Source organism: Girardinichthys multiradiatus, chromosome 1 (assembly GCF_021462225.1).
Source record: "Girardinichthys multiradiatus isolate DD_20200921_A chromosome 1, DD_fGirMul_XY1, whole genome shotgun sequence".
In the NCBI taxonomy this organism is placed as follows: Eukaryota; Metazoa; Chordata; class Actinopteri; order Cyprinodontiformes; family Goodeidae; genus Girardinichthys; species Girardinichthys multiradiatus.
In genome coordinates, this window is record NC_061794.1 from 20812025 (window position 1) to 20835247 (window position 23223).

At 38.8% G+C, this 23223-nt stretch overlaps 1 protein-coding gene across 2 annotated transcripts in view; it reads right to left on the minus strand.

Moving 5' to 3' along the window:
• The window catches only part of LOC124868915 (neural cell adhesion molecule L1-like protein), a 90925-nt gene that overhangs the window by 50461 nt on the left and 17241 nt on the right, over positions 1-23223 (minus strand). For both annotated transcript variants that reach the window (XM_047366571.1, XM_047366562.1), the window contains exons 2-5: positions 1269-1433; positions 678-786; positions 406-593; positions 184-306 (exon numbers count right to left, since the gene is read on the minus strand). In XM_047366571.1, the coding sequence (XP_047222527.1) occupies positions 184-306; positions 406-593; positions 678-786; positions 1269-1350 (502 nt within the window). In that variant the 5' untranslated portion in view covers positions 1351-1433. The remainder of the gene's footprint in view (positions 1-183; positions 307-405; positions 594-677; positions 787-1268; positions 1434-23223) is intronic.

The window sequence follows — 23223 nt, forward strand, 5'->3', positions numbered from 1 at the left end:
AAATAAATGTAAAGGGTATGAATAGTTTTGCGGTATATGCCATACCAATTTAGCAGAAAAAGCAAAACAAAACCAAAGTTCAAATGACCTAACTATTAAAAAAAATATTATCTTAAGTATTTATTTATTTTCTCAAATGAGCTAAGAAAGTTTACAGAGAAAAACAGTTGAATGGTGGCTTACGAACAGTCATCCAATAGATCTGGCGTGGGGGCACACCTTCTGGGGGGTTACAGTGCAAAGTAATTGGCTCTCCCTCCTTAACGACAATAGTATCCAAGATTTCCTTTGGGAACTTGGGTGGAGCTAATAAAAGTAAACATTGAAAAAACAACAATCTACTGATTTCATGAAGATTATGAGAATCTGTCATCGATCTAATGTTCCTGTGTGCCTTTTACTTACTGGGAACTATGATTTCGATCTCCTCCGTCATGGCAGTTCCTAGCTTGTTGAAAGCAAAGCATCTGTATTTACCCCGGAACTGGGTAAAGTGCTTCTTGTGAAACATGAACGTCCCATTTCTGTTGTCTGTTTTGATTGTAGGGATGTTTGGCAGGTTTAACTCCTGGCCATCCTTTGTCCATCTGTACCTGTTAGAGTAAAAGATGTACCCAGACTTAACAGCAACTGATGTTCTCTGATTTATCTTTTCTGTGCAAACTGTTATTACTTACTCTGGTGGTGGGTTACCCTTGGCGTCACATCTGATAGTAAGTGTACTGTCAAAAGGAAGGGCAATGATGGGACCTGCTGTATGGTTTGTTATAGTTGGAGGCTGCTCCACTTTAATAGAAGACCAGAAAGAGAAATGTTAAATCAAAGCAGTAGGGATAACGTTTTAACTCAAATGTAATCCACACATTTGTTTATCTTATCTGTTTTTGTTTTCGGCTGGTTATTTTTGCTTAATGTGAAGCTGAGTGAATAGCTCTGTATAACCCGAGCAAACAGCTGCCCTAAATAGACACTGACCTGAAATAACACTTGAAAGCTTGATTACCATGCATTCCCCACTTTAAACAAGCCTTCAACCTTCGCCACATAAACAATTTACCTCAAGCTTTCCATTGTTTGCCAAGAGTTTTAAAATCAGTTAACAATCCTGCTCAAGAAGGATTAACTGATGTGTTTTGACATCAAAAAAGCTTTGCCATCTTGTGGATATCTTTTATTGCAATGAAGCGTTGTAAGTCAACATGACATAATAGAACTCTGTAAGCAAGCATTACTAAATATAATTTCAGTTAGCTTTGTGACAGTCCTACCTTCGAATGGAATATTAAGGCTTGAGGCCCTGGATGTGAAGGCCCAAAGCAGAACTAGCAGCTGGCCACCTGCCCACCTCATCACACCCGAACGATTATTGAAGAAATTTAAAAAGAACGTGCTGATCAGCTGTTGTCACTTGTAATGTGTAAGGCACAGCGAACCTGAAACGGTAGGAATGGGAAAACAGAGATCTTATGTTCCACAAACGAAAGAATCAGAATATGCTCACAGATCAGTGTGCAACACTCGTGTTCCCATTTGGCACAGGCAGCCCTGTGATGAGATCTTATGTTTGAACATTAAAACAGCAAAATATCAAAGTTAAATCTGTCTCATGAAGTGCTATACTGATGCTGTCAGCATGAAACTTTGTCTGGTAAAGTAAGTCTAAGATGTTATTATGAACCCCGGATATTAGGTGAGTGGTTTAAGCTTGACACCTTGTTGACTCCATAGAGATACTTGTCTCCAAATATGAAACTCTTATTTTTAAAGTAAGAAAGGAAGCAATTCTTACAATCCCCAGTTGTGTGAGTCAATTAATAAAGATTGTCGGTTACAAAAAGTGAAAGAAGCCCCCACTACTTTTAAATTACAGTCATGTGAAAAAGAAAATCGAATGCCCTGTGAAATCATGTTTATTTGGCCATATTTAATGTTTAATAGCCATTTTTACATTACTGTGAAATTCAAGTAATTTAAATAATAAAAACTGAAGAAAACTTTGCATGTGAAAAAAAAGCTGTTTCTGGCAAAAAATAAATTAGGACATTCTCGCATGTATTACCAATTAAAGTGGTTAAAATTAAACACATGCTTATCACATCAAGCAGCTATGATTAGCACATTGTTACTCAGCATTTTGAATGAGGTTTGCCCTGGTTAAACCACAGACATTTAATTTGGTGAGATCCTGACTGCTGAAGTGAGAGTGAATGCCATGGTGAGAACTGCCAAAAATTCCCATGACTGCCAGTCCAAGCAGGTTTACACTGAAAGCAGATTTCAAGATGCTAAAAACATCTCCAAAATCCCTAAAATGTCATCGCAGGACCTACAGCAGGTTCTTCCAACTGAGATGAAAGCGTCTGCCTGTAAGAGACAAGTTTAACTATTATAGAAGGTGTGCAAGTAATGAAACTTTTCTCTCTAAGAAAAACACAAAGGCCAGATTAATGTTTGCCAAAGAGAATGCGGACAAAGACCCGAACTTCCTAAGAAAAGTAAGTTATATACTTGGCATTAAATGAAGGTTCAAAAAATACAAATGTAGTGGTTTGTCCTAATTTTCCACATGACTGTACTTCTGTGACAGTATTTACGGTAGTCGGTAGAAAAAAGAAAGACAAGATATGAATGACTGGTTGACTGTTAGCCACGCCACACCTGGCATCTAATTTGAAGCTTGAAGGACTGCATTTGTTGATCCCTGATTAAAAACTAAAATATTTAACCTTGAACCTGAACTGGGTGATTCACACTAAACAGAAATTATTGAAACTTTTGTATTTGACTAAAGACAAACAGGGAACATTTTCAGTGTTTTATATAACAACCTTAAAATTAGACAATAAAAACTCAATTTATAGACATTCTCAGACCTCTACTGGAATATTTTACACTATTTACAGATTCTTTGAAGGACAGTTTGTGATCTGCAAAACCTTTTTTTCTATTTCTGAAACCAAACAGGGGGGATTGTTAAATTTTCCTAAAATCATTGTTAAAAACCTGTCTCATCCTGATAAACCTAATATCCTGCTTTGTGTCTTGGGCTGGATCTATAAGCACACCCCTATTGTTGAACCCAAATAGAAAAAAAGTTTGCCTTGCATACCCCGTCGTTGCCTAATAACCGCTTCATTTGAATCTTTCCATTAAAACATGGTAGCTTGTGAAAATTAGACAGAAGTGAACTCAGATAGCAAATTTAATGGTAAAAGAATAAAAAGTGCATTTCAGAAAACAGGGTAAAAGGATGAAACAGATTCTGACATTACCTTCACACTTCAGATCATAATATAAAGTATCCTTAAAAGAATCAGGAGATGATCTCATATATATTTGCATTTCAAAGAGGTGCCCTAGATTCCAGTGGCATGACAGGAAATACAATGTTTTTCCTGTATTTATTTTCGAACATGCAATAGTATGTGAAAGAAAGAATAAGAGAAGGGAAAAAAGAACAAGAAAAGAAAAATGGTGGCATGTTGTACAAAACTGGTGTATATATATTCAAGTGGTGGTGTGAGCTTAAAGTTACCCACCCCTTTGGCGAACACACTTTCACACTGATCTGATAGCATGTTAAGTTTTTGCTACTTGGCCTCTTACATTTGTTCAACAGAGCCTAAACATGCATCTTTGCTTGCTCGTACAATTTGAATCAGTAAAACATGTTGTGTAAATAAGCACTTCTCATGTATTTTTTGCCCTTATTTGAATAAATATTTTATCAATTCCAATGTGAAGGAAAAACCTGTCTAATGAGGTTTTAAAAACCTGCACATGACAATGTTCATTGTTTTTACACTGTAGATTTGAACTGTACTGCTGGCTGGTGGAAACCCATGTCACGCTAACTGTAAACCTAAATGGCACAAAGGCTAAGCTGACGTCTTCTGCAATCAAGAGATCCAAAATGGCAGTCTACTAATTGGACTAAGTCGGTCAGTGTTTTACAGCTTAGTTCTCACAGCACTGAGACTGTGGCGGCAGGGCTGCCTGTGCCACATGGCTTCACCTTGCAGCTAATCCCGCTATCAGGAGAATAAAGGCAGGGACCTCCAGCAGTCACAAGGTATAATGCTGCAGAACGGCTGCGATCTACCCGGAGCTCTCTGGAAGACCCAACTGTTTTGGACTAGATTAAGCTTCTTGAATTTAGTATCAATTAAAACATATTAAGAGATTGGGCATTATTTGCATTAGGTACTTTTGAATTATCTGTGGTTTAAAATAACTAATCTAGTTCAGTGTTTATCTTTATTTCACAGCAATATTATAATATTCCCTCATTGTTGGCTTTTCTGAACAATATACAGCTCTGGAAAAATTACGGGATTATCACAAGCACATATCATTCTGTCTAATAAGGTATGAATGAGGTGGACACCTGAACCCAACAGCAATGTGAAATATTTGAGGAGGATGTGATGAAAATTACACCAACCATCGATTTCTGAACTCTCCCTAAATTAGAAATTTCTATTGTGTTGTTTAGAAAAAATATTAAATAGTTTTCTTTGTGTTTTTTTGTTGTCTGAAAACACAACCTTTTTTTTTTAAACAATTTGTCATTTTCTCCAAATAAATGCTCAAAAAATAGTTTTTGGAGAAGTTAGGGAAAAATGTTCTCAGCAGTAAAAACAGAATAAAAATAATAATTTTACTCAAACATGTAACTATCAGATGTCCAATCTTTATTGAACAAGGGCCAAAATAATCAAATCAGATGTGACAAAAAAAAACTTTAGTTTTTTTTATTAAAAATGCTAAACTAATTTTACTTTGAACTTTTGTATTCTAACATGTTCAACAACAAACTGAACATGAAACAAACAAAGTAGGGCTCTGTAAATCATTGTAGATCAGAAACATAAAAAAGGGTCTTGAAGGTTTGCCATATTTGGAGAAAGACATTTAATCTCCCACATTTTTGTGGATCAGTTGTCTTCTTTTCTGTCTGCACTTTGGACACCCCTTCTGTGAATGATAAACTAATGTGTGGCTGGAGTGTTTTAAAGTTTTCCTGGTCTGTACATGCATTGAGAAATCGACTGGTGAGCAGAATTGGATGATTGTTTGCCTGATCAGCTATGACAGGTGACCGAAAGCTGAAATATCCTATATTTTTCTGACCAGTGAACACATCACATGTAAGTGTTTCCATTTAGCAGTAAGATACCAAAAATAGCAAACTAATTCAAAGTTATTTTCAGTGTCATTGAGGAGCTTATATGAAGTCATAAAAAGCACAGAAATGTAAAGCGTTGAAAATAAAACTTTTCTACATACATGTATTTTCTACATGTTGTAAAACATCTGTGGTTCATTTAGGCTGTGAGAGAGCCAGAAAGAGCTGAATATAAAGCAGATAACAGGAAGACTAAACAGAGTACATGAAAGTTGTTTTATCCTTTTGAATTTTTAACCTCCAGTCTCATCCTACATTTGGAGATGTTGGCAACCTTCTAGAAATTTTTGTGATAAGGTAGCGGTCCACAATTGTTTGGTTAGTAACAGGTTTTACTAACACTAATCAGTCAGTCAGTCATTTTCTATACCACTTCTTCCATAGTGGGTCACGGGGAAGCTGGTGCCTATCTCCAGCAGTCTATGGGCAGGAGGCAGGGTACACCCTGGACAGGTCGCCAGTCCATCGCAGGGCAACACACAAACAACCATGCACATACTCATTCACACACCTAAGGAAAGTTTAGATAGACCAATAAACTTAACAGTCGTGTTTTTAGACCATGGGAGGAAGCCAGAGTACGCGGTGAGAACCCACGCACACACGGGGAGAACATGCAAACTCCATGCAGAAAGACGCCCGGCCGGGAGTTAAACCCAGGACCTTCTTGCTGCAAGGCAACAGGGCTACCAACTGTGCTACTGTGCAGCCCCCATGCTAGTCTCCATGTATGCTTACCACAGTTTATGATTTGCACAATAATTTTGTCTTGGTTTAAATATATAAGTAAAAGATTTGGAGTTTTATAGAAACTCCCCTCACACACTGAACTGACGTAGCCTCTGATATCACCTGAAGCTCTACCGTACAGGTGTGCGAGAAACCTTAAAGGCATTGAGTTTAGATTTAGATCAGATCAAGCAGACTACATCAGGTGGCCAGCAGAATCTAAAAAGCCCTTGCCAGGTGGGAAGCCCACATCCCTGAAATGACACGAGAAGTGTGCTCTTTTATTAAGATTTCTGCTGATCCTCACAACACAGCAACCACCGAAGCAGGCAGTTTTTATTCATGTGCAGCAAATCCACTGCTCTACTGCTGCACAACCAAAAACATTGTGAAGAAAGCAAATTACTGGGCTTTGTAAGCACATGGAGCTCTGCAAACCAGCCTCTTCAATACTAAGCAGAACAAACCCGACACCATTCATTTCAAAAGAATAAATCCTTGGAGCACAGAGTGGCAAGGGGTGCCTAAGTAAACACATAACAAAGCAATTGTTTTTGGAGCTAAGGGATCTATTACCTGAACAAATGGCAGATCACAGTCACAAATCCGCAGGGATTGCATTACCTAAGCCATTACTCGGCCAAAGGCATGAAGAGTGTCACTACTACACAACTAATCCCGACAAACACATGCTGTACACAGTGACCCGCCACACTTCCTTTCTTCCCTTCTAATAGATTAAAATCTCAGTTGCCCAAAGAAGAAACTTCAGCACACAGTTTAAATTCGGGCAGTAATAGTCTTGTGTTAATCTGCTCAAATTCAAAGTAAGGAAGCATGTTTCCACAGAAAAATCCAAGTTTTAGTAAAGTTACCATACTTACAATTTTTGATTGATTTTACATCTTCCACCTTTGCCAGGGGCCTGAGGCAAACACCCCACACATCCATATAAGAGTAAAAAAACAATCAGTAGTTCACGCAAACAACTCTTTCACACTCTGTCTTAAAACAAACATCTCTGACATCTCCTTCCTCTTTCACCACACACTCCTCCTCTCCTGCTGCACAGACACGGCTCACTCCCCACCGCTCCACTCGAGCCACTAAAGAAGTGACAGGAGACCTGCTGAAGTGACATTCCCAAAGCCTCTCACTTGGCAAATAAGCTCTCAAATCCTACGATAATGACTCCGTACAAGCATGTCTTAAACTCTTTCTTTCCCTCTTTGTTTCTTTCTCATCTTTATCCAAGATCCTTCCATGATGCCACCACAAACTGTGTAAAGCAATTTCAACTCAGCCCATTCCAAGTGATTTTATTGCAACCATCTACTTTCTGAGGCCAACACTTTTTGTGAACCTTCATTTCCATGCAGTGCTCCTGGGTGTATGAAAGATGCAGGCTTGAGAAAACCTACTTGCGATAGACAGTATGCTGTTGATACAAATCAAGTTCTTGCATCTTCTTCCAATTTTTCTTTAAGTGGTTTACTGTCAAGCGCCTCTTCTTATCTGTGGACATTTTTCATTTCCTTCGGCATCTTTTTTCCAGCTATTTAAACAATTTATATATCCGGTTTTACGTAAAGGTCTCTGATGATATCTATACTTTAGTCAACGGCTATAAATACTATATTCTCAGGATCAAAGCATGGATTCATCCAAGAGACAGAATAGCAGAGAATATCATATAGAGATATTTCCAGCAGTCAAAAGTATTTGAAATTGTATCACTGAATAGCTAAGGTTAGTTATTTGTACAAATCCTGAAACTTGCACAGCATGATTTGTTAAATCAAATGAAGACAGCACAGGGGTACTCACTGCTAATACAGGGGTGTGCAATTAATTTTTAATATTTCTTTTTTTTGTTAAATTTGTTTATTGAGACATTGCATATTAATTGACATTATCATATAAATATGCCAGATTGTGGCTCAAGCTGATTTATATCTGTAGCCCTTAGATTGAGTGATGTTAAACCGAACTAAAAAACAGGGCATTTGTACCAGTGTACAAACAGCATTCCACCACCACACCTTCCCAACCATCCATCCAATGCATATTTTGTCTAATAATTATAATTTGAATTGTAATCACCTAGAACAGCAGGGTGTTTTCCACTAATAGAGACACTTTATCTTTAAAATCAATAAAAATAATACTAAAGACAACATTACAATTGCAACATTATGGCTTCCAACACTCTCTGTAATGTTTTGCATTGTGGGCACTGTCATCAGTACCAGCTGTGCAAAATGAGACTCCATCCAACAGGCTAATTCTGTTATTGACATGGAAAGTGTATATTCATAACAATTGAAAATAACTGCAAAATTGCATTCCAAACAATCCTTTGGAATATTGTTAATGTACACACTGCAGTTGTGATGGTGCAGCCCTTACCTAGAAGTACATACAGTTAAAAGCTCTCCATTCTGTATGATTCTGTCTTTAGAGCAAGAACCAACTTTAGTGCATGCATGGCTGCTAATGTGACAGCAGTCCCCTTCAAAAAAGGTATGGGATTTTCAAATTAAAGGCAGTGTATGTCTGTAGATTATTAAAGATGTGCTGGCAAAATTTCATTGGCAGTCTTACATTGAATCATGTGTTGCATCATACCGGTAAAAAATTACCAATGTGTGAACAGTAAGATTGTAAATAGTTTTAGAAGGTATGAATATTTGTAATTAGATCAATTAAATCCTAAGCGACCCCATTTAAGGGCTTACATGCTTTATGGTAAAAATGCAGCAACATTTGGCATGTTATACATTCAAAACTGCCATTCTAGATGAGCAACATATCCAGCCTTACCTACAACTCAGACTGAATTCCCTGTTACTGTCTGAAGTATAGTCTGGACATAATTACACACTTCATTTAAGACTGTTTTTACCACGTCATAGAGACCTAGTTGATGTCTAACGAAGCGTGGCTTCTATAAACTCTGGAAAAAAAACAAAAACCTTAAAGCTTAGTCTCAAAAGTAGCAGCACATCAACTGCAAGCCTTTAAAGAGATAAAACTATCAAAAAGCATTATATTATTATTAAATATTATTACGAATAAAATTTAATCATTGCTTTATTGCACATCATGCATGGTAGAGGCAAACAGATTTACTTCAGCTGCTTGAATGTAAGAAAGAAATGAGAAAAAGAAAAGCTTGACATACCTCTACTATGTTGTCGCACCTGTCTATGGTTCCACTGATGAATACCCAGTGAAAAGTATCAAAAAGGGCATGTGACTTTGGCCAAACAGTATGAATTCTCATCAAGAAGCAAGAGATTTTTATCATGTGCTGAAATATTCAATTTTTGGAGGTTTCTGCCTAACTGTGACAGAAACCTGACATATATCTGAAAAAACACATTTTTTGCTATATTGAAATCTTCTTTTTTTTTTTTTTACTTTGTACTATATATTTGACATAACATTCATGAGCAAAAAAATGTCAATGTTGAACTAATCTTTTCTTTGTCATTCTTTAGCCCCAGGTGTCATGCTGCTCCATATTCTCTTTAAAACATCATGAAGGTCTATAAGAACTAAGGCAACATACCTCAAGAAGACCACTGAGGTTTTTCGTTACTGAAAATGTGTCTAAATGGTCCATAGATATTTTTATTCCAAATATAAAACATCTATATGGAGTTTCAGATATATAAAATGTATTTCTATTTAACAAGAATATTTAAATAACACCAAGGCCAGGAATTGAACTGAGGTCCTCTTCAGATATGGCACTAACGGGTCTTTGCTTATTCAGATACAATAGACAGCTACAAGCATAACTGTTCACACAAGGCACTAACCATAATCTCATGTGCTCTAAATGCAAATAAATGCATAAAGATGTCTCATAATGGGCGGTTTAGCCTTATCTAGCTAATTAAAAAAAATTTAAGTAAGCCTAATTACGACGCCTCACAAAATATTCATAACCCTTCGATGTTTTGCATTTTGTCACTTTACATCACAAACCTTTACATGTTTCAATTTAATTGTATGTAATAGGCTGGCACATTAATGCTTATATTTGTGTGGAAGCACAATTCAATTGTACATGGTTTATAAAAATGTTTTACAAATAAAAGTCTAAAAAGTGTGGTGTGCATTTGTACTCAGTTTACTTTATTCTGGTACACTAAAATAAAATCCAGTGCATCCTTTGCCTTCAGACATCACCTACTTAGGTGAGGTTAAAAACAGCAGGATCATTTCATGAAATAATATCCTAAAATTTAAACATCCCAGCAAAATTACTTAATTCAACTTTTAAGAATGAATAGAGTATGGCATGAGTATATAATACAAAAACATGGCTGTACACCTAAACTGGCAGGCTAGGCAAGGAAAGTATTGCACTGAATCATAACAGTAAAACATGGTAGTGGCAGCATGATGGTAATGGGAAGGACGGGGAAGATGGTCAGATTTGATGGCATGATGGACAGAGCATAATACAGAGCAATCCTAGAAGAAAATGTCTGGAGGAGTCCAAAAGACTTGATACTAGGGGGGAGGTTCACTTTCCACCAAGATAACAACCTGAACATACAGCCAGAGCTACAGTGGAATAGCTTAGATTCCATATTCATGCGTGGCATGGTCCAGGCAATGTCCAGACCTAAATGCAATTGACAATGTTTGATAAGGCCTGAAATTTGCTATTCACACACTCTGCATCTAAGCTGACTGATCTTCAGGTGTATCACAAAAAAGATGGGCACAAATTTCAGTCAGGCATTCAAAAGGCACTGTTTCTTAAGATATAATATTAAAATGTTGATGTATGTTTTCAATACAAATGCATTGGCGGACTGACAACATCGAAACTCTAACTAGTACATAAGGTATGCATGAACAACAAACGAGATGCACAACTACAAGTCATGGCTGCTCTTCCACTAAACCTTTGTCATGTGATATTTCTGACCCAGCCTGTAGTGGCCTCCACTACCCAATAACTACAAAAGACATTAGAAACAAAAAACAAAGAAGTTATTTTTTTCTCACTTTAATTGAAGTTAACAAATGACAAATACAACAAACTGGAGAAAGCTTAATCTAAATCATCAGCAAGCAAATATATCTGTATATGTAAAACAGAGAACCACAAGCACACCCACAGTACGTGGTTTAAAGCACAAGAGACAATAAACAAAGGTATATTGTCAACCAAAACATGATAAATCTGCAAAAATATGCCACAACTCAGAGGAATTCTGCAAGGGAACAAATGCAAACTATTGTCACCCCTATTACTCATTTTAAAAATCTAAAAAGAAGAAAAAATATTTTTGTTCCAGACCTCCAGTTTTATTCCTGTTAGTCAAGATGAACATTTTATATGTTGCTTATCAATCAGTAAAGATCAATACAAAAACCGTCTAAAGTCAGGCTTCCCTTTAAACAACACTACTACTATGTCCTTAACCTCTTCCAAAACTGTCAATGCCCTAACATACAGCTTATTTGTATTTCTCTAAGCTCTTAAATATACAAACTGTGCAAACCTGGAATCCACCCAAACATCTCTCTGGCACATCAAACGCAACGTTTTCAAACCTGTGCTTCCAGTATAATGAAAAGAAACAGTAGCGCAGCACATTGTTTACAGGCAGGCCAGGTTTAAAGCAAAGCACATAGCTCATAACTCACAGCATAAACACATTTGACAAAAATGCGTTAACACTTACATACGCATGTAAAATATGAGAAATGCATGTTTTTCAGTTGTCCTCCTGCTCTTTGTACTTCATACTCATCATTTTTGAAATACTGCTCAGATTTGTACTTTCTAACCCTGATCAGTCTCAGCTGGCAACAAAATTTAAGCTTACAGGTTTTTTAATTATAACTGCCAACTTTCTTGCAGAATCACTCCTCCATTGTTTATAATGAAAGCCTTTTACAGTGTGCTAAAGGTGTGTGTATGTTTCTGTATGTGTGTGTGTGTGTGTGGCTCATCAACATTCACTCAGTTGGTGTTTGAATATTTCCTGTACTAGAACATTGTGATTAGTGGAGTGACATGGGGAGATCTGCCTCCAAAACAGGAGCTGGCCTTGCACGCAAATACATAGCATGCTATGACAACCACAGATTCCTCAGTCAAAGGTTTGGTATTTCACTCATGCACAGTTCATCTGCTACTGCTTCTTCTGTCTTTAGTTTTTTTTTCTTCTTCTTTTGTTTTGTGCAGATATCACATTCATTAGAGTTTTTACAGTGAATTTATATTCAGAAATGTTTATGTAACTAAAAGAGTCAAAGTCCTCTTACTAACATAGGCTACAAAAACAAAGTAAATCGCCATGGAAATATGTCCCTTGCATTTGCGGAGTGACAAAGAGTGTTATTCAGGAGCTAAATCAGTTCTGCACGGCCAACAGCACAGAAACGATTCAGACGCAAGAAGTCACACTCAGCTTCCTCCCATCAAACACTGGAGCCATGAGAGCATCCCGTCACTCTTTCCAAAACTCTGACATATTGTTCATCACTTTTTCAGAGAAGCAAATGAGAGAAACAAAGCAGTCTGGTCTGAGATAAGCTACTAATTATTTTATGGGATCATCTTGAAGGCCTAAAGTGGTATTCAAATGGGCTTTGTAAAGTGGTCAATATATTCTATATTTTTTTGTCTCAAAATTGTATAGGAGTAGTCCATTTAATTTATGAAGTTTTTAATGAAGCCTCCATCTCCACTGGCTCCATTTGCAGTTGTTGCAGTCTGTTTGGATGTTTTCTTAGAAAAACAGATCAACTGAAAAACTGGCATTTTAATGAATTTGTTGCAGACCACAATTGTTTTTTCTATTTTTAATAGAGCGAAATACAACACACACTTTTGTAGACTATCCAGTAAACGTTATGTGACTTACTAGCTTTGATTTTCTTTACCTTAGAAAACGTTTATTTGCACAGTGATTAATTTTCACTGAAACTTTAAGGTGAAAAAGGAATATGTTATCCTAATATCTTATCCAGTATTGGTAGATGTCTCCTGCCATTAGCCATGGGTTTTCACAAACATAATTGTGAACACCCTGACTCATATATATGTTCTCTCTCAGTGTCCCTTTAAAATGTGAAAAATCTAGTCTGGGTGTCTAAATGTAATTTTTTCTGTCATTTTCCCAAAACAAATGTGGCGTTTCAAAGGGCTTTCAACTGCAGTCTTCTCAGAACAATCAAAAAATGAAAAGTAATCTTTCAGACTTTACTTCTATTTGCCTGGATTAAATGAGTTTGAGAGAAGAGTTGAGTCCTAAATGTATGTGTGACATTTGAAGGTGTTCCATTTCCATATAATGGATTATATGACTTCTAGCAAGTCAAATAATCCATATAATCCATTTCTCCAAGTTTTACAAACCAATGGTTGAAATTCATCTTTTATTTACATTTCCAAATCCATTAAACTGACATATCAACCCAGTCTTGCTTTAGTGGCATTAAATTAGTTTTGAAAAGTCTGCTTCACTGTGTCATTAGAATAAAAATGTTATTTCTCCAAGATTTCCTAAAACATCATATTTAACAATTTTTAAAAGAGAAAATTACAAAGGTCCAACAGCTAAAAGTAATGCTTAAACCTGGAAAAACACTGGTCTTTTAAAATTACTGTGTGTAATGGTTAAAACAGAATTAATAAGAGGGTGGTTAAAGGAATCATCGGCTTTGAAAAACACAATGATACCATTTTAGATGCTAAATGCAGCACCTTATGATCTGGTCTACCCACCAATGATAAGCTAATGCAGAAATGTCAACATCATCACAGAATTTGTGAACATCTCTAAGTGCCAGGATTCATCTTATCTTCGCATTCTCAGATTATAATTTTAGTCAAGGATTATTGAGTTTGAGACAGCAGCAGAATATTCAGTCAACCAGAGACAGCTTCGAATTATTAGAATATTACAAATATGTTATATAATAATGCTTTAATCTCCTAACACAATAACCATTTCCCTTTTTAGCTGCACTGAGTAGCAGTAAGACTTTCTCCAGACAGCAACAACACAAGATCTGAATAATCTGAACAGAACAAAAAGGACATCCTACAAGAACAAAGGATGTGGTACCAAGTACAGAGAAAAACAACAGTGAACTAAACACAGATCCCTGTGAAACCTCAATACTAATGATGCAGGTTTCAGAGACCAAATATACAGGACACAGAAATCTGCCTGACAGAAGCCACAATATTCTGAAATCTGAAGTCTGATTCCACAACCAACAACCAATACTAACTGTTTAGGCCATATTAAGATTGAACAAAATACAAAGTGACTTGTTTATGCCTATTTCTAACTGGCTTTTACCTGGTTCAAGCAATGTCATGGCTCACAGCTTGGGGCACTTGAGGAGATTTTTAGCCTTGGTTGTTGCGTAAACAACTCTTAGGACAGCTACCATAGAAGTTGAACCTTCCATCAGCTTGTGTGTGCAGCAGCACCACTGGTGTCTGACACAGGCTCCTGAAAGGGGGACCCCTGTGAAAGTGTCAGTGCCTTTCTGCATTTGCATTTTTGGAACACCATGAATTAAAAAGTTTCTTCCTGTCTGTGTCCTTAATTAAAAGGGACCATTAAAGAGTGTTTTAGCAGCTTAACTGCATTTGGTCAGTAGTTTGGATTCTGGTGTATAAAAGTGCATACATTGTTCTGAGATGGAATCAGTCCACATGTGGATGACTCCCTTGACAACTTCTAACAAGTCAACAGGTGTGCCTTGTAAAAAAAGCTACAACCCCTAATCATTTTGGCACCAGTAGAAAAGAAGTTCAACAATGTGGTTGGTCTTATATTCAAAGCCAAGCATCAGGGAAAGCCTATTTACTGAGAACCAGAGATACAATATGCCTTGTGGCAATTCCCGAGCACAGTGCTGCTGGAGAAAAAAAAACAGTCAATACCAACAATGTTGTAATACACTTTTGAGAATTCTTTCAGGGTTTCTTTCCTTTTATCCAAGCACTGTCAAGAAACCTAAGATTGGATTATTTTCTTCTTCAGTGCACTGACAAAGTATGCATTAGAAACAACTTATAACTACCACAGCACATAATTGTATTTCAACTTGATGCAACAGTAAGATTTTGGCTAGTTCATGCAAATATAAAATACAGATATATTAATGAATATTAGAGGACAAAATTTGTTTTTCTTACCTGAGGACATTTTTAGAAATGTTCTGCCAGTTTTAGTTGTTCTTTGTTTGGAGGATTGTGTTTTTTTTACATTTTTCATATCCAAAGGCCAGTAATCTATCCAAAGGCTACTAATGAAGTCAGGCAACATACCTGGCAACAATTATAATTAAAAATCATAATTCAGGAAAATAATTTAGTTTTATGGACAAAATGTGCAATTTGGGTTAACTTGGAAAGAGAAGCCCTTCTGGTGTGCTGATGTCTCGATTGTGGCAATCAGCTGGTAGACGGTGGGCTGCGCCCTTAGCCACTAGCAGCTGATTGCCCTAAATCTCGAACAAAGGGTCATAAATCTATGAGGAGAGAACTCAGCGGAAAAACTCCAGTAATAAAACTGTGGCAAAAGACGTTGTCAGGCCACGAGGCCCAGACCGCACCTGCTTTGAATGGAAAAACTTTAAAAGTCCAACTTCTAATTCCTGGTTAATTTGGGATCAGCCAGACAAAAACATACACACGCACCTTGCTGATGGCATCCGCGCTCCACGATTCAGCACACTTGCACAGCAAATCAAAACAGCTCAGGATAAAACACTTCAATCAGTATTGCATGCAACAAGTTGATACCTTGGATTAACTACTGGTGATTCTAAATCACCTTAACTATGCCTCACCCTGCCCAGACCTCTAAATGCACCTAAAAAGAACAAAATTACTTTGACGTTGATTTCTTCTCTCCACCGTTTGAGGATGGGTCAGGTCTGAAAAAAACGGGGGGGGGGGGGGGGGGGGGGGGGGAACACGCGTCCATGATCAACTAAAAAAAAAAAACTAAACTTCTCATCCATCCAAAATGGGATGGCTGTATACAGACTGTAAACAGATCATACAGCTGTCTCAAGGAATGTTCAGTTTCAAAAATACTCAGACTTACATAACCTCTGGCATCTGAATATGAGTTTACCCCTTAAAGAGGGGTTGTTTGCTATGTTCGTTTTTAAATGGATTATGTTCTTGCTGAACACGTGGGAGACTCTATAGGCTTTTATTAGAAGGGAGATAATCCCCAATGTAGCACATATGAAAAAGCAAAGGAAGAATAAATTATCTCAACTAGTCCAACTAGTCCAACTCCCTTTATGCAACCTCCAAGCTGCAAGATATTTATAAAGAGAGTACCAAGGGAGTATAAAGGGAGTACGATCTAGAGATGACACAATACCCCACAGAACCTTTGTTGTGCTCAAGGTCTAGATATTATGAGCAGAGAGATAGGACAACCAAACTATTGTCACACCATTTACGTAATACGTTGTCTTCTCAAGTAACTCGACAGATTTAATCTCGGATATTACCTCAGATTCTCTAGAAATCAATAAAATGTTTGTGGCAGGTCCTTATACTCTTCTGAACATTAATTCTAAACGTGATTTCAGGGCCTTTTTGATCAGATCAATATCCCCACTATTAACCCAAACTTGGCAGACATTCTAGACATACCAATTACGGTCACTGAACTCGAACTAGCGGTCAAATCATTGGTTAGAGGTAAATCCCCTAGTTACAATGAAGGCCCTACTGCATTAGCCTCTCTCATTTTCGCCACGAGCTTATTCTAAATGGAGTGAATTTTGACAGGCTTTCAAAATCTAAAACACATTTCTTTAGATACCTTCAGGTGTGCAGCTTTATCAGAGGTACTTTTGCAGGCTTCCCCTTGCTCCCAGATAACCAAGATTTTGATTACATTTCTCAAACCCATTTTTTCCATGAAATGTGCCATTTCAAGCATCTTCTTGAATATTCTTAACCTTCATCTAGACTGCTCTGGTGTGGTCAAACTGGGAAACAGATCTTTGTTAGGTGATGTCGGATTGGGTCTGGAATAAAATTCTACACAGGGTACATAAATATTTTATTTGTGCAAAACACAGCATTACACAATGTAGAAGTCTACACCTTACTTATAACACTAAAGCTAGGATTGCAAAGATGTTTAAAGGGACATCTTAATCTTGTGACCGCTGTCAGTTAGAGCCTACAGATTATCTTCATATGTTTTGGCTACTATCCTGTGAGGCATAGCAGGACTGGTAATCGGCATACTGGTCATTTACCCAGTGGGCACTTTAGAGCTGATACTTTTTTTCTGTCTTAACCAGACGGTCCACAAACATTTCATTTGGCAGAGTCAAATCTCTTAACCAGCCCTTCTGAACATTTCACGGTTTCCACCACTCCCTTGTCCTGTCTCCTCTTGATTTCTTCCCATCACTACAATTGAACACTTGGTTTACAGTGGGATATACTCATTGTTTCTGTCAATGACTCATGCCAGAAGCAGAATGAAAATCCAAAAAAGAAAGGGTGGTCCAGAAAAGGTCCGAGAAAAAAGGAAAAATCTGCAAACAGATGTTGCTAAATGTTTAAAAATTACACATACTGTACATTTGATGTAGCTTTGACTTCTGCAGCCACAGTCGTTAAACAATAACATAAAGGAGAGGAAAAAGAGAGAGTGAAGAGAGAGTAGTGGATGATGTGTTAAGTACCAACATTAGCAAAACAATGAGGGAGGCAGTGACTGTGTGACAACAAGGACCTAATGTTTTGGTAAGCATTGTTATCAAGCCAAAAATTGTTTTCTAACTTTGTTGTCAATTTAGTGAAGTAATGCAAACTGACAAGCACAACATTATTGTGCTAAAATGTATGAATATATATAGAGTATAGCCTGGTGAGTGAAAAAGCTTTGAAATGGAACACCTCCATGTACAGCGACATAAATTGTGGCTTAAATTAAGAGAATCATGCACTAATGGTAGTTTTCTATTAACATTAAAATAAAACCTAAACATGATTACAGTGAAATCCTTAGGTGGTACCAAGGATCAGTGTATATCAGTAATACAGCCTACTTTAATCAATATAGTTAGTAGCATCAAGTATAATGAACACACTAAATACCATTTGTTAAAACTAAAGTAAAAAGTACACCTGTATCTTTCCCTGTATGTGTAAATGGAAAATATGCTATTTGTTTAAGTTTTAAAAAATTGCATTATTTTTATTTCAGAAAGAGTTATACAACTCTTATATATATATTTGTAAAATTGTTTTCCATCCTAATACCAATGTACACACACATATTTATAAGGACCATCTGTAGAGATCAATTTTCTGATGATCAATCCTGGAGGACCACCTGGACCAAATGCCTGGGCCACACTTTCTTCCCAGTACTGCTGTTAGGAAGACATTGTTCAGACTGAGAAGAAACACAACCTTTCTCAAACTATCATTATTTATACCACCTGAAGAAATCAGAAAGTGCACAGGTCTCTCTTACAGCCTGTCTCACACCATAATTGTGCCACCATAAAAACATGAAATCCAAAAAAATCTAACATAACACAACGCGAGAAAAGAAAATAGAAGACATGAACGACAGAATAGAAATACACAACTCATGCTTACTACAATTTCTATAGGTCTCCATCACCCTTCTCAGTCACCTTTGCTCTGTACCTCCTGTAGTCTTAATATCCCAACTGTGGGACAATAAAGAATATTTCTATGCTATTCTACCATGCAATCCTATTTGCTGTCAGAGAAGTTGTGATTTCAGTGATAATATTTGCACTAAGAGTGAAGCACATTTCCCAGCCCCTTCGGATAGACTGGGCCAGTGTGCTATGAATGTAATTTCAACCTGGAAAGACTCACATAATGGAGAAACAACAAGAAGACTGTTAAAGAGTTTATTAATGAAAGATTATTTCTTTGGCGCTCAAACTCCTGAGGAAGATGTGAACGCTGAGGATGAAATGAGCTTGAATAAACATCTTATGATTAGGTACGTCTTCCCCCCTGGGATCTGATCCTGGTGGTAGCGTAGGCCTTGGTATGGAAGAAGTTGGGAGCTTATGGTGGAGAAGGGGTGGAGGAGGGTCGAAGCTCAGCAGAAGAGCGGTGTCTTCCGTGCAGATGGTCTTTAAAAGTGATGCCCTGGGAGATGATGGTCGATGAGGAGTGCGGACCTGCCGTTGATAGGAGCAGCCAGTGAGGAGTGATTGGACGAGATGGGGTGGTGAGTCCTCCATGTTGAATTTTCGTTTAAACTCCATTTCAACCTGGAAAGACTCACATAATGGAGAAACAACAAGAAGACAGGTAGAGTTTATTAATGAAAGATTATTTCTTTGGCGCTCGGACCCCTGAGGAAGACGTGAACGCTGAGGATGAAATGAGTTTGAATGAACATCTTATGATTAGGTACGTTTTCCCCCAAAAAGGACCGAGGCCAGGCTGAGGCTGAACTGATGGAAAAAGGAGATTAGTTATGGATGATCTGAGATGAGCGGGGAATTAAAACTCAGCCCAAAAAATCTTTAATGGATGCCAGGTCGGTTGAAGATGGGCTGCACCTGACCAGCGTCAAGGTGGCTAGATGAATGCCTGACAAGGCATAGGATTGAGATGCCTGCCAAGGCATGTTTTTAAACGTCTGCCAATGGCGTGTGTGAGCCCGATGGCTGAATGAAACGCCTGCCAATGGCATGTGTGAGCCCAACGGCTGAATGAAACGCCTGCCAATGGCGTGTGAGAGCCCGACCGCTGAATGAAATGCGTGCCAATGGCGTGTGTAAGCCCGACGGCTGAATGAAACGCCTGCTAATGGCGTGTGTGTGCCTGACAAGGCTGAATGAAACGCCTGCCAATGGTGTGTGTGAGCCCGACGGCTGAATGAAACGCCTGCCAATGGCGTGTGAGAGCCCAACCGCTGAATGAAATGCCTGCCAATGGCGTGAGTGAGCCTGACAAGGCTGAATGAAACGCCTGCCAATGGCATGAGTGAGCCTGACAAGGCTGAATGAAACGCCTGCCAATGGCGTAGATTATATTTTGTGCCAGCGAGGCATCGAGAAACAGAAGCATTGCCGCGGAGGCAATGAGCAGAGAAGGCAAGGAGAGTGAAGGAGAGGCCAGTGAGGGAGAAAGAGAAGAGAATTGAACCTACGAGAAGAAAATGATGAAGATAAATGAGGAAGACGTGACAGTACCTGATAAGAAGAAGCATGAAGTGAAGACTAGGGAGAGGAGTTTAAAGATAAAGTTCATATCTTTGGCACTCGGACCCCGGTGGAAGACATGGATGCTGAAAATGACATGAGAGGCCGGGGCTGAAATAGAAACAGTATGGGAGTTAGTATGAATGAAGGTGGTCTGACTGGCAGGATGAAGAGAAGGGATAATCTGTGCCTGAAAGGATAGCAAAGAAAATTAGTGAGTCTGGCAAGGCACGAGGGATGAGGTGTGTGCCTGACAGGGCGTAGAGAGGGATGAGGCATGAGCCTGACAAGGTGTTGAGGCGGATGAGGCATGAGCCTGACAAGGCGTAGAGAGGGATGAGGCGTGTGCCTGACAAGGTGTAGAGAGGGATGAGGCGTGTGCCTGACAAGGTGTAGAAAGGGATGAGGCATGAGCCTGACAAGGTGTTGAGGTGGATGAGGCATGAGCCTGACAAGGCGTAGAGAGGGATGAGGCGTGTGCCTGACAAGGTGTAGAGAGGGATGAGGCGTGTGCCTGACAAGGTGTAGAAAGGGATGAGGCATGAGCCTGACAAGGCGTAGAGAGGGATGAGGCGTGTGCCTGACAAGATGTTGAAGGGGATGAGGCATGAGCCTGACAAGGCGTAGAGAAGGATGAGGCGTGTGCCTGACAAGATGTTGAAGGGGATGAGGCATGAGCCTGACAAGGCGTAGAGAGGGATGAGGCGTGTGCCTGACAAGGTGTAGAGAAGGATGAGGCGTGTGCCTGACAAGATGTTGAGGGGGATGAGGCATGAGCCTGACAAGGCGTAGAGAGGGATGAGGCGTGTGCCTGACAGGGCGAAGAGAGGGATTGTCAGAGTAAGACATTTTTGGACTTTGTGGCTGTGTTATTCAACTTTTGCTTAGATATTTCTATCTTGGGTTTTGCATCATGTCTTCTAGTTCCTTTGCTCCCTCTACCGCCTCCTAGTGTTTTCCCTCTTAGGTTTCTTTATGTTGGTTTTCTTATGGCCTAGTATAGTTCATTATTAGTATTATTGTTATGGTAATTATTATAGTTCATTGTCTTCCTTGTATTCTCTAGTTTAATCTCTCTTTTAGTATCTGTGTGTTTATTTATGTTTTGGTAAATTGTTCCTTTGCACTCTTCTTGTTTACTAGTTTCCTTTCTAGACTATTTAAGTCAGTATGGTTAGGTTTGTTCACTTTTGTATTCAGGTTTTCTTTATGGGTTCTTTGTTTGTTCTTAGGTTGTTATTGTAGTTCCTATGTTCCCTGTAGTTTCTCTGTTTACTTTAGTTAATAGTTATTCTAGTTTTCTTATGCTTCATCTGATTAAAAACCATTTCAGGTGACTACCTCTTGAAGCTCATCAACAGAATGCCGAGTGTGCGGAGCAGTAATCAAAGCAAAAGGTGGCTACTTTGAAGAACCTAGAATATAAGACATATTTTCATTTGTTTCACACTTTTTTGTTCAGTATATAATTTCACATGTGTTACTTCATAGTTTTGATGCCTTCAGTGTGAAGCTACAATATTCATAGTCATGAAAATAAAGAAAACTCTTTGAATGAGAAGGTGTGTCCAAACTTTTGGTCTGTACTGTAGGTCGACAATGAGAGAGGAATAGGTATATCGCTTATTCTATGCTCAGGTAACAGAGCAGAAGACGTCTCAGTAATTCTTAAAGGCGTCCGAAAGCCCGCCAAAGGGGATTCTTACAAAGGTGGGGAGTAGATAATTTAAACACAGCATTAAAGCCATCAGGGAAAGCGATACAGTGGTCAACCTCGGGAGATAGTAAAATGAGAGAAACCAGATTAATGAGCTGCCCCTGCAGGATTTCGAGCAGAGCCTGAGTGAGATGTTAGAATGCATGGAAGTATATGATCTACCTAAATGTAAACGAGGAGTGGGAAACACAGAGTGCTTAAAGGGCATATGAATGAGGAAACAGATGAGAAAAGAGAATGAGTGTTACATCTCAACCTCAGAGATGAGCCAGGACGAACGTTGCCATGGTGAATGTCAGTGGGAGGAGCCAGGAGCGGGTTGAACGTTGTCGAAGCGGAGGAAATGCTGATGTGGCAGAATTGGAGGCAAACTCCCAGAGGAGCTGAGTAAAAGAAGATATGAAGCTCTGGAGACAATCCATGGATGAGATGAATGAAACAGGGAAGATTGTGGGATGACTGGAGTAGAAGAAGACGTCGCGGCCTGGGGAGTGTGAAGATTGGTTTGAGAGACGAGATCGGAGGAGAACCACTGCAGAAGCCGGGCCGGGTGACGCAGCGACGGGAGCCGCGGTGAAGGCAAGGCGACTTTGGCGACGCTTAGTAGGAGGATTGGAGGAGTTCTTAAGGCGCTTTCCACATGCCCGGAGCTGAGACAGGGGAAAAGGGGCCATCAAGGCAGGAGGCCAGTCGAACGCTCCTACAAGCGGAGGAGGAGGGGGGAATTCGTCACAAAACAGTGCGAGGAACCACCAAGTCGCCAGAAACTAGTCGGACATGTCGCAGCTGATCGTTGAAGCTCAGCAGAAGAGCGGTGTCTTCCGTGCAGACGGTATTTAAAAGTGATGCCCTGGGAGATGATTGGCTGAGGAGGAGTGCGGACCTGCCATTGATTGGAGCAGCCAGTGAGGAGTGATTGGACGAGACGGGGTGGTGAATCTTCCATGTTGAATTTTTGTTTAAACTCCATAATATTTGGAGAACTTTAGTTGAACCTGGTGAGATGACTATTGCTTTTTCTTTACAACTTGATTAAGGTTATCCCGATTATGCAATTCAAAATTTGTACCACATTACAAAAGTACAACAACAGTCATGCACATAAAGGAATCAACATAAAAAATATACAATTATACAATATATAATTAAAGTAGAAACTTTACATACACTTCCAATCAGGGCAAAAGTTCCATATATTCACATCTTTGTGCATATTTGAACTGGTGGATCACAACCAGGTTGCACAAGAGGTACAAGAGACAAAACAAATAGTAGGACAATTATTCCCATGTTAAAACTCGAATAGGGTGTTCCTAGGCTGATAAAAGGTTTAACACCA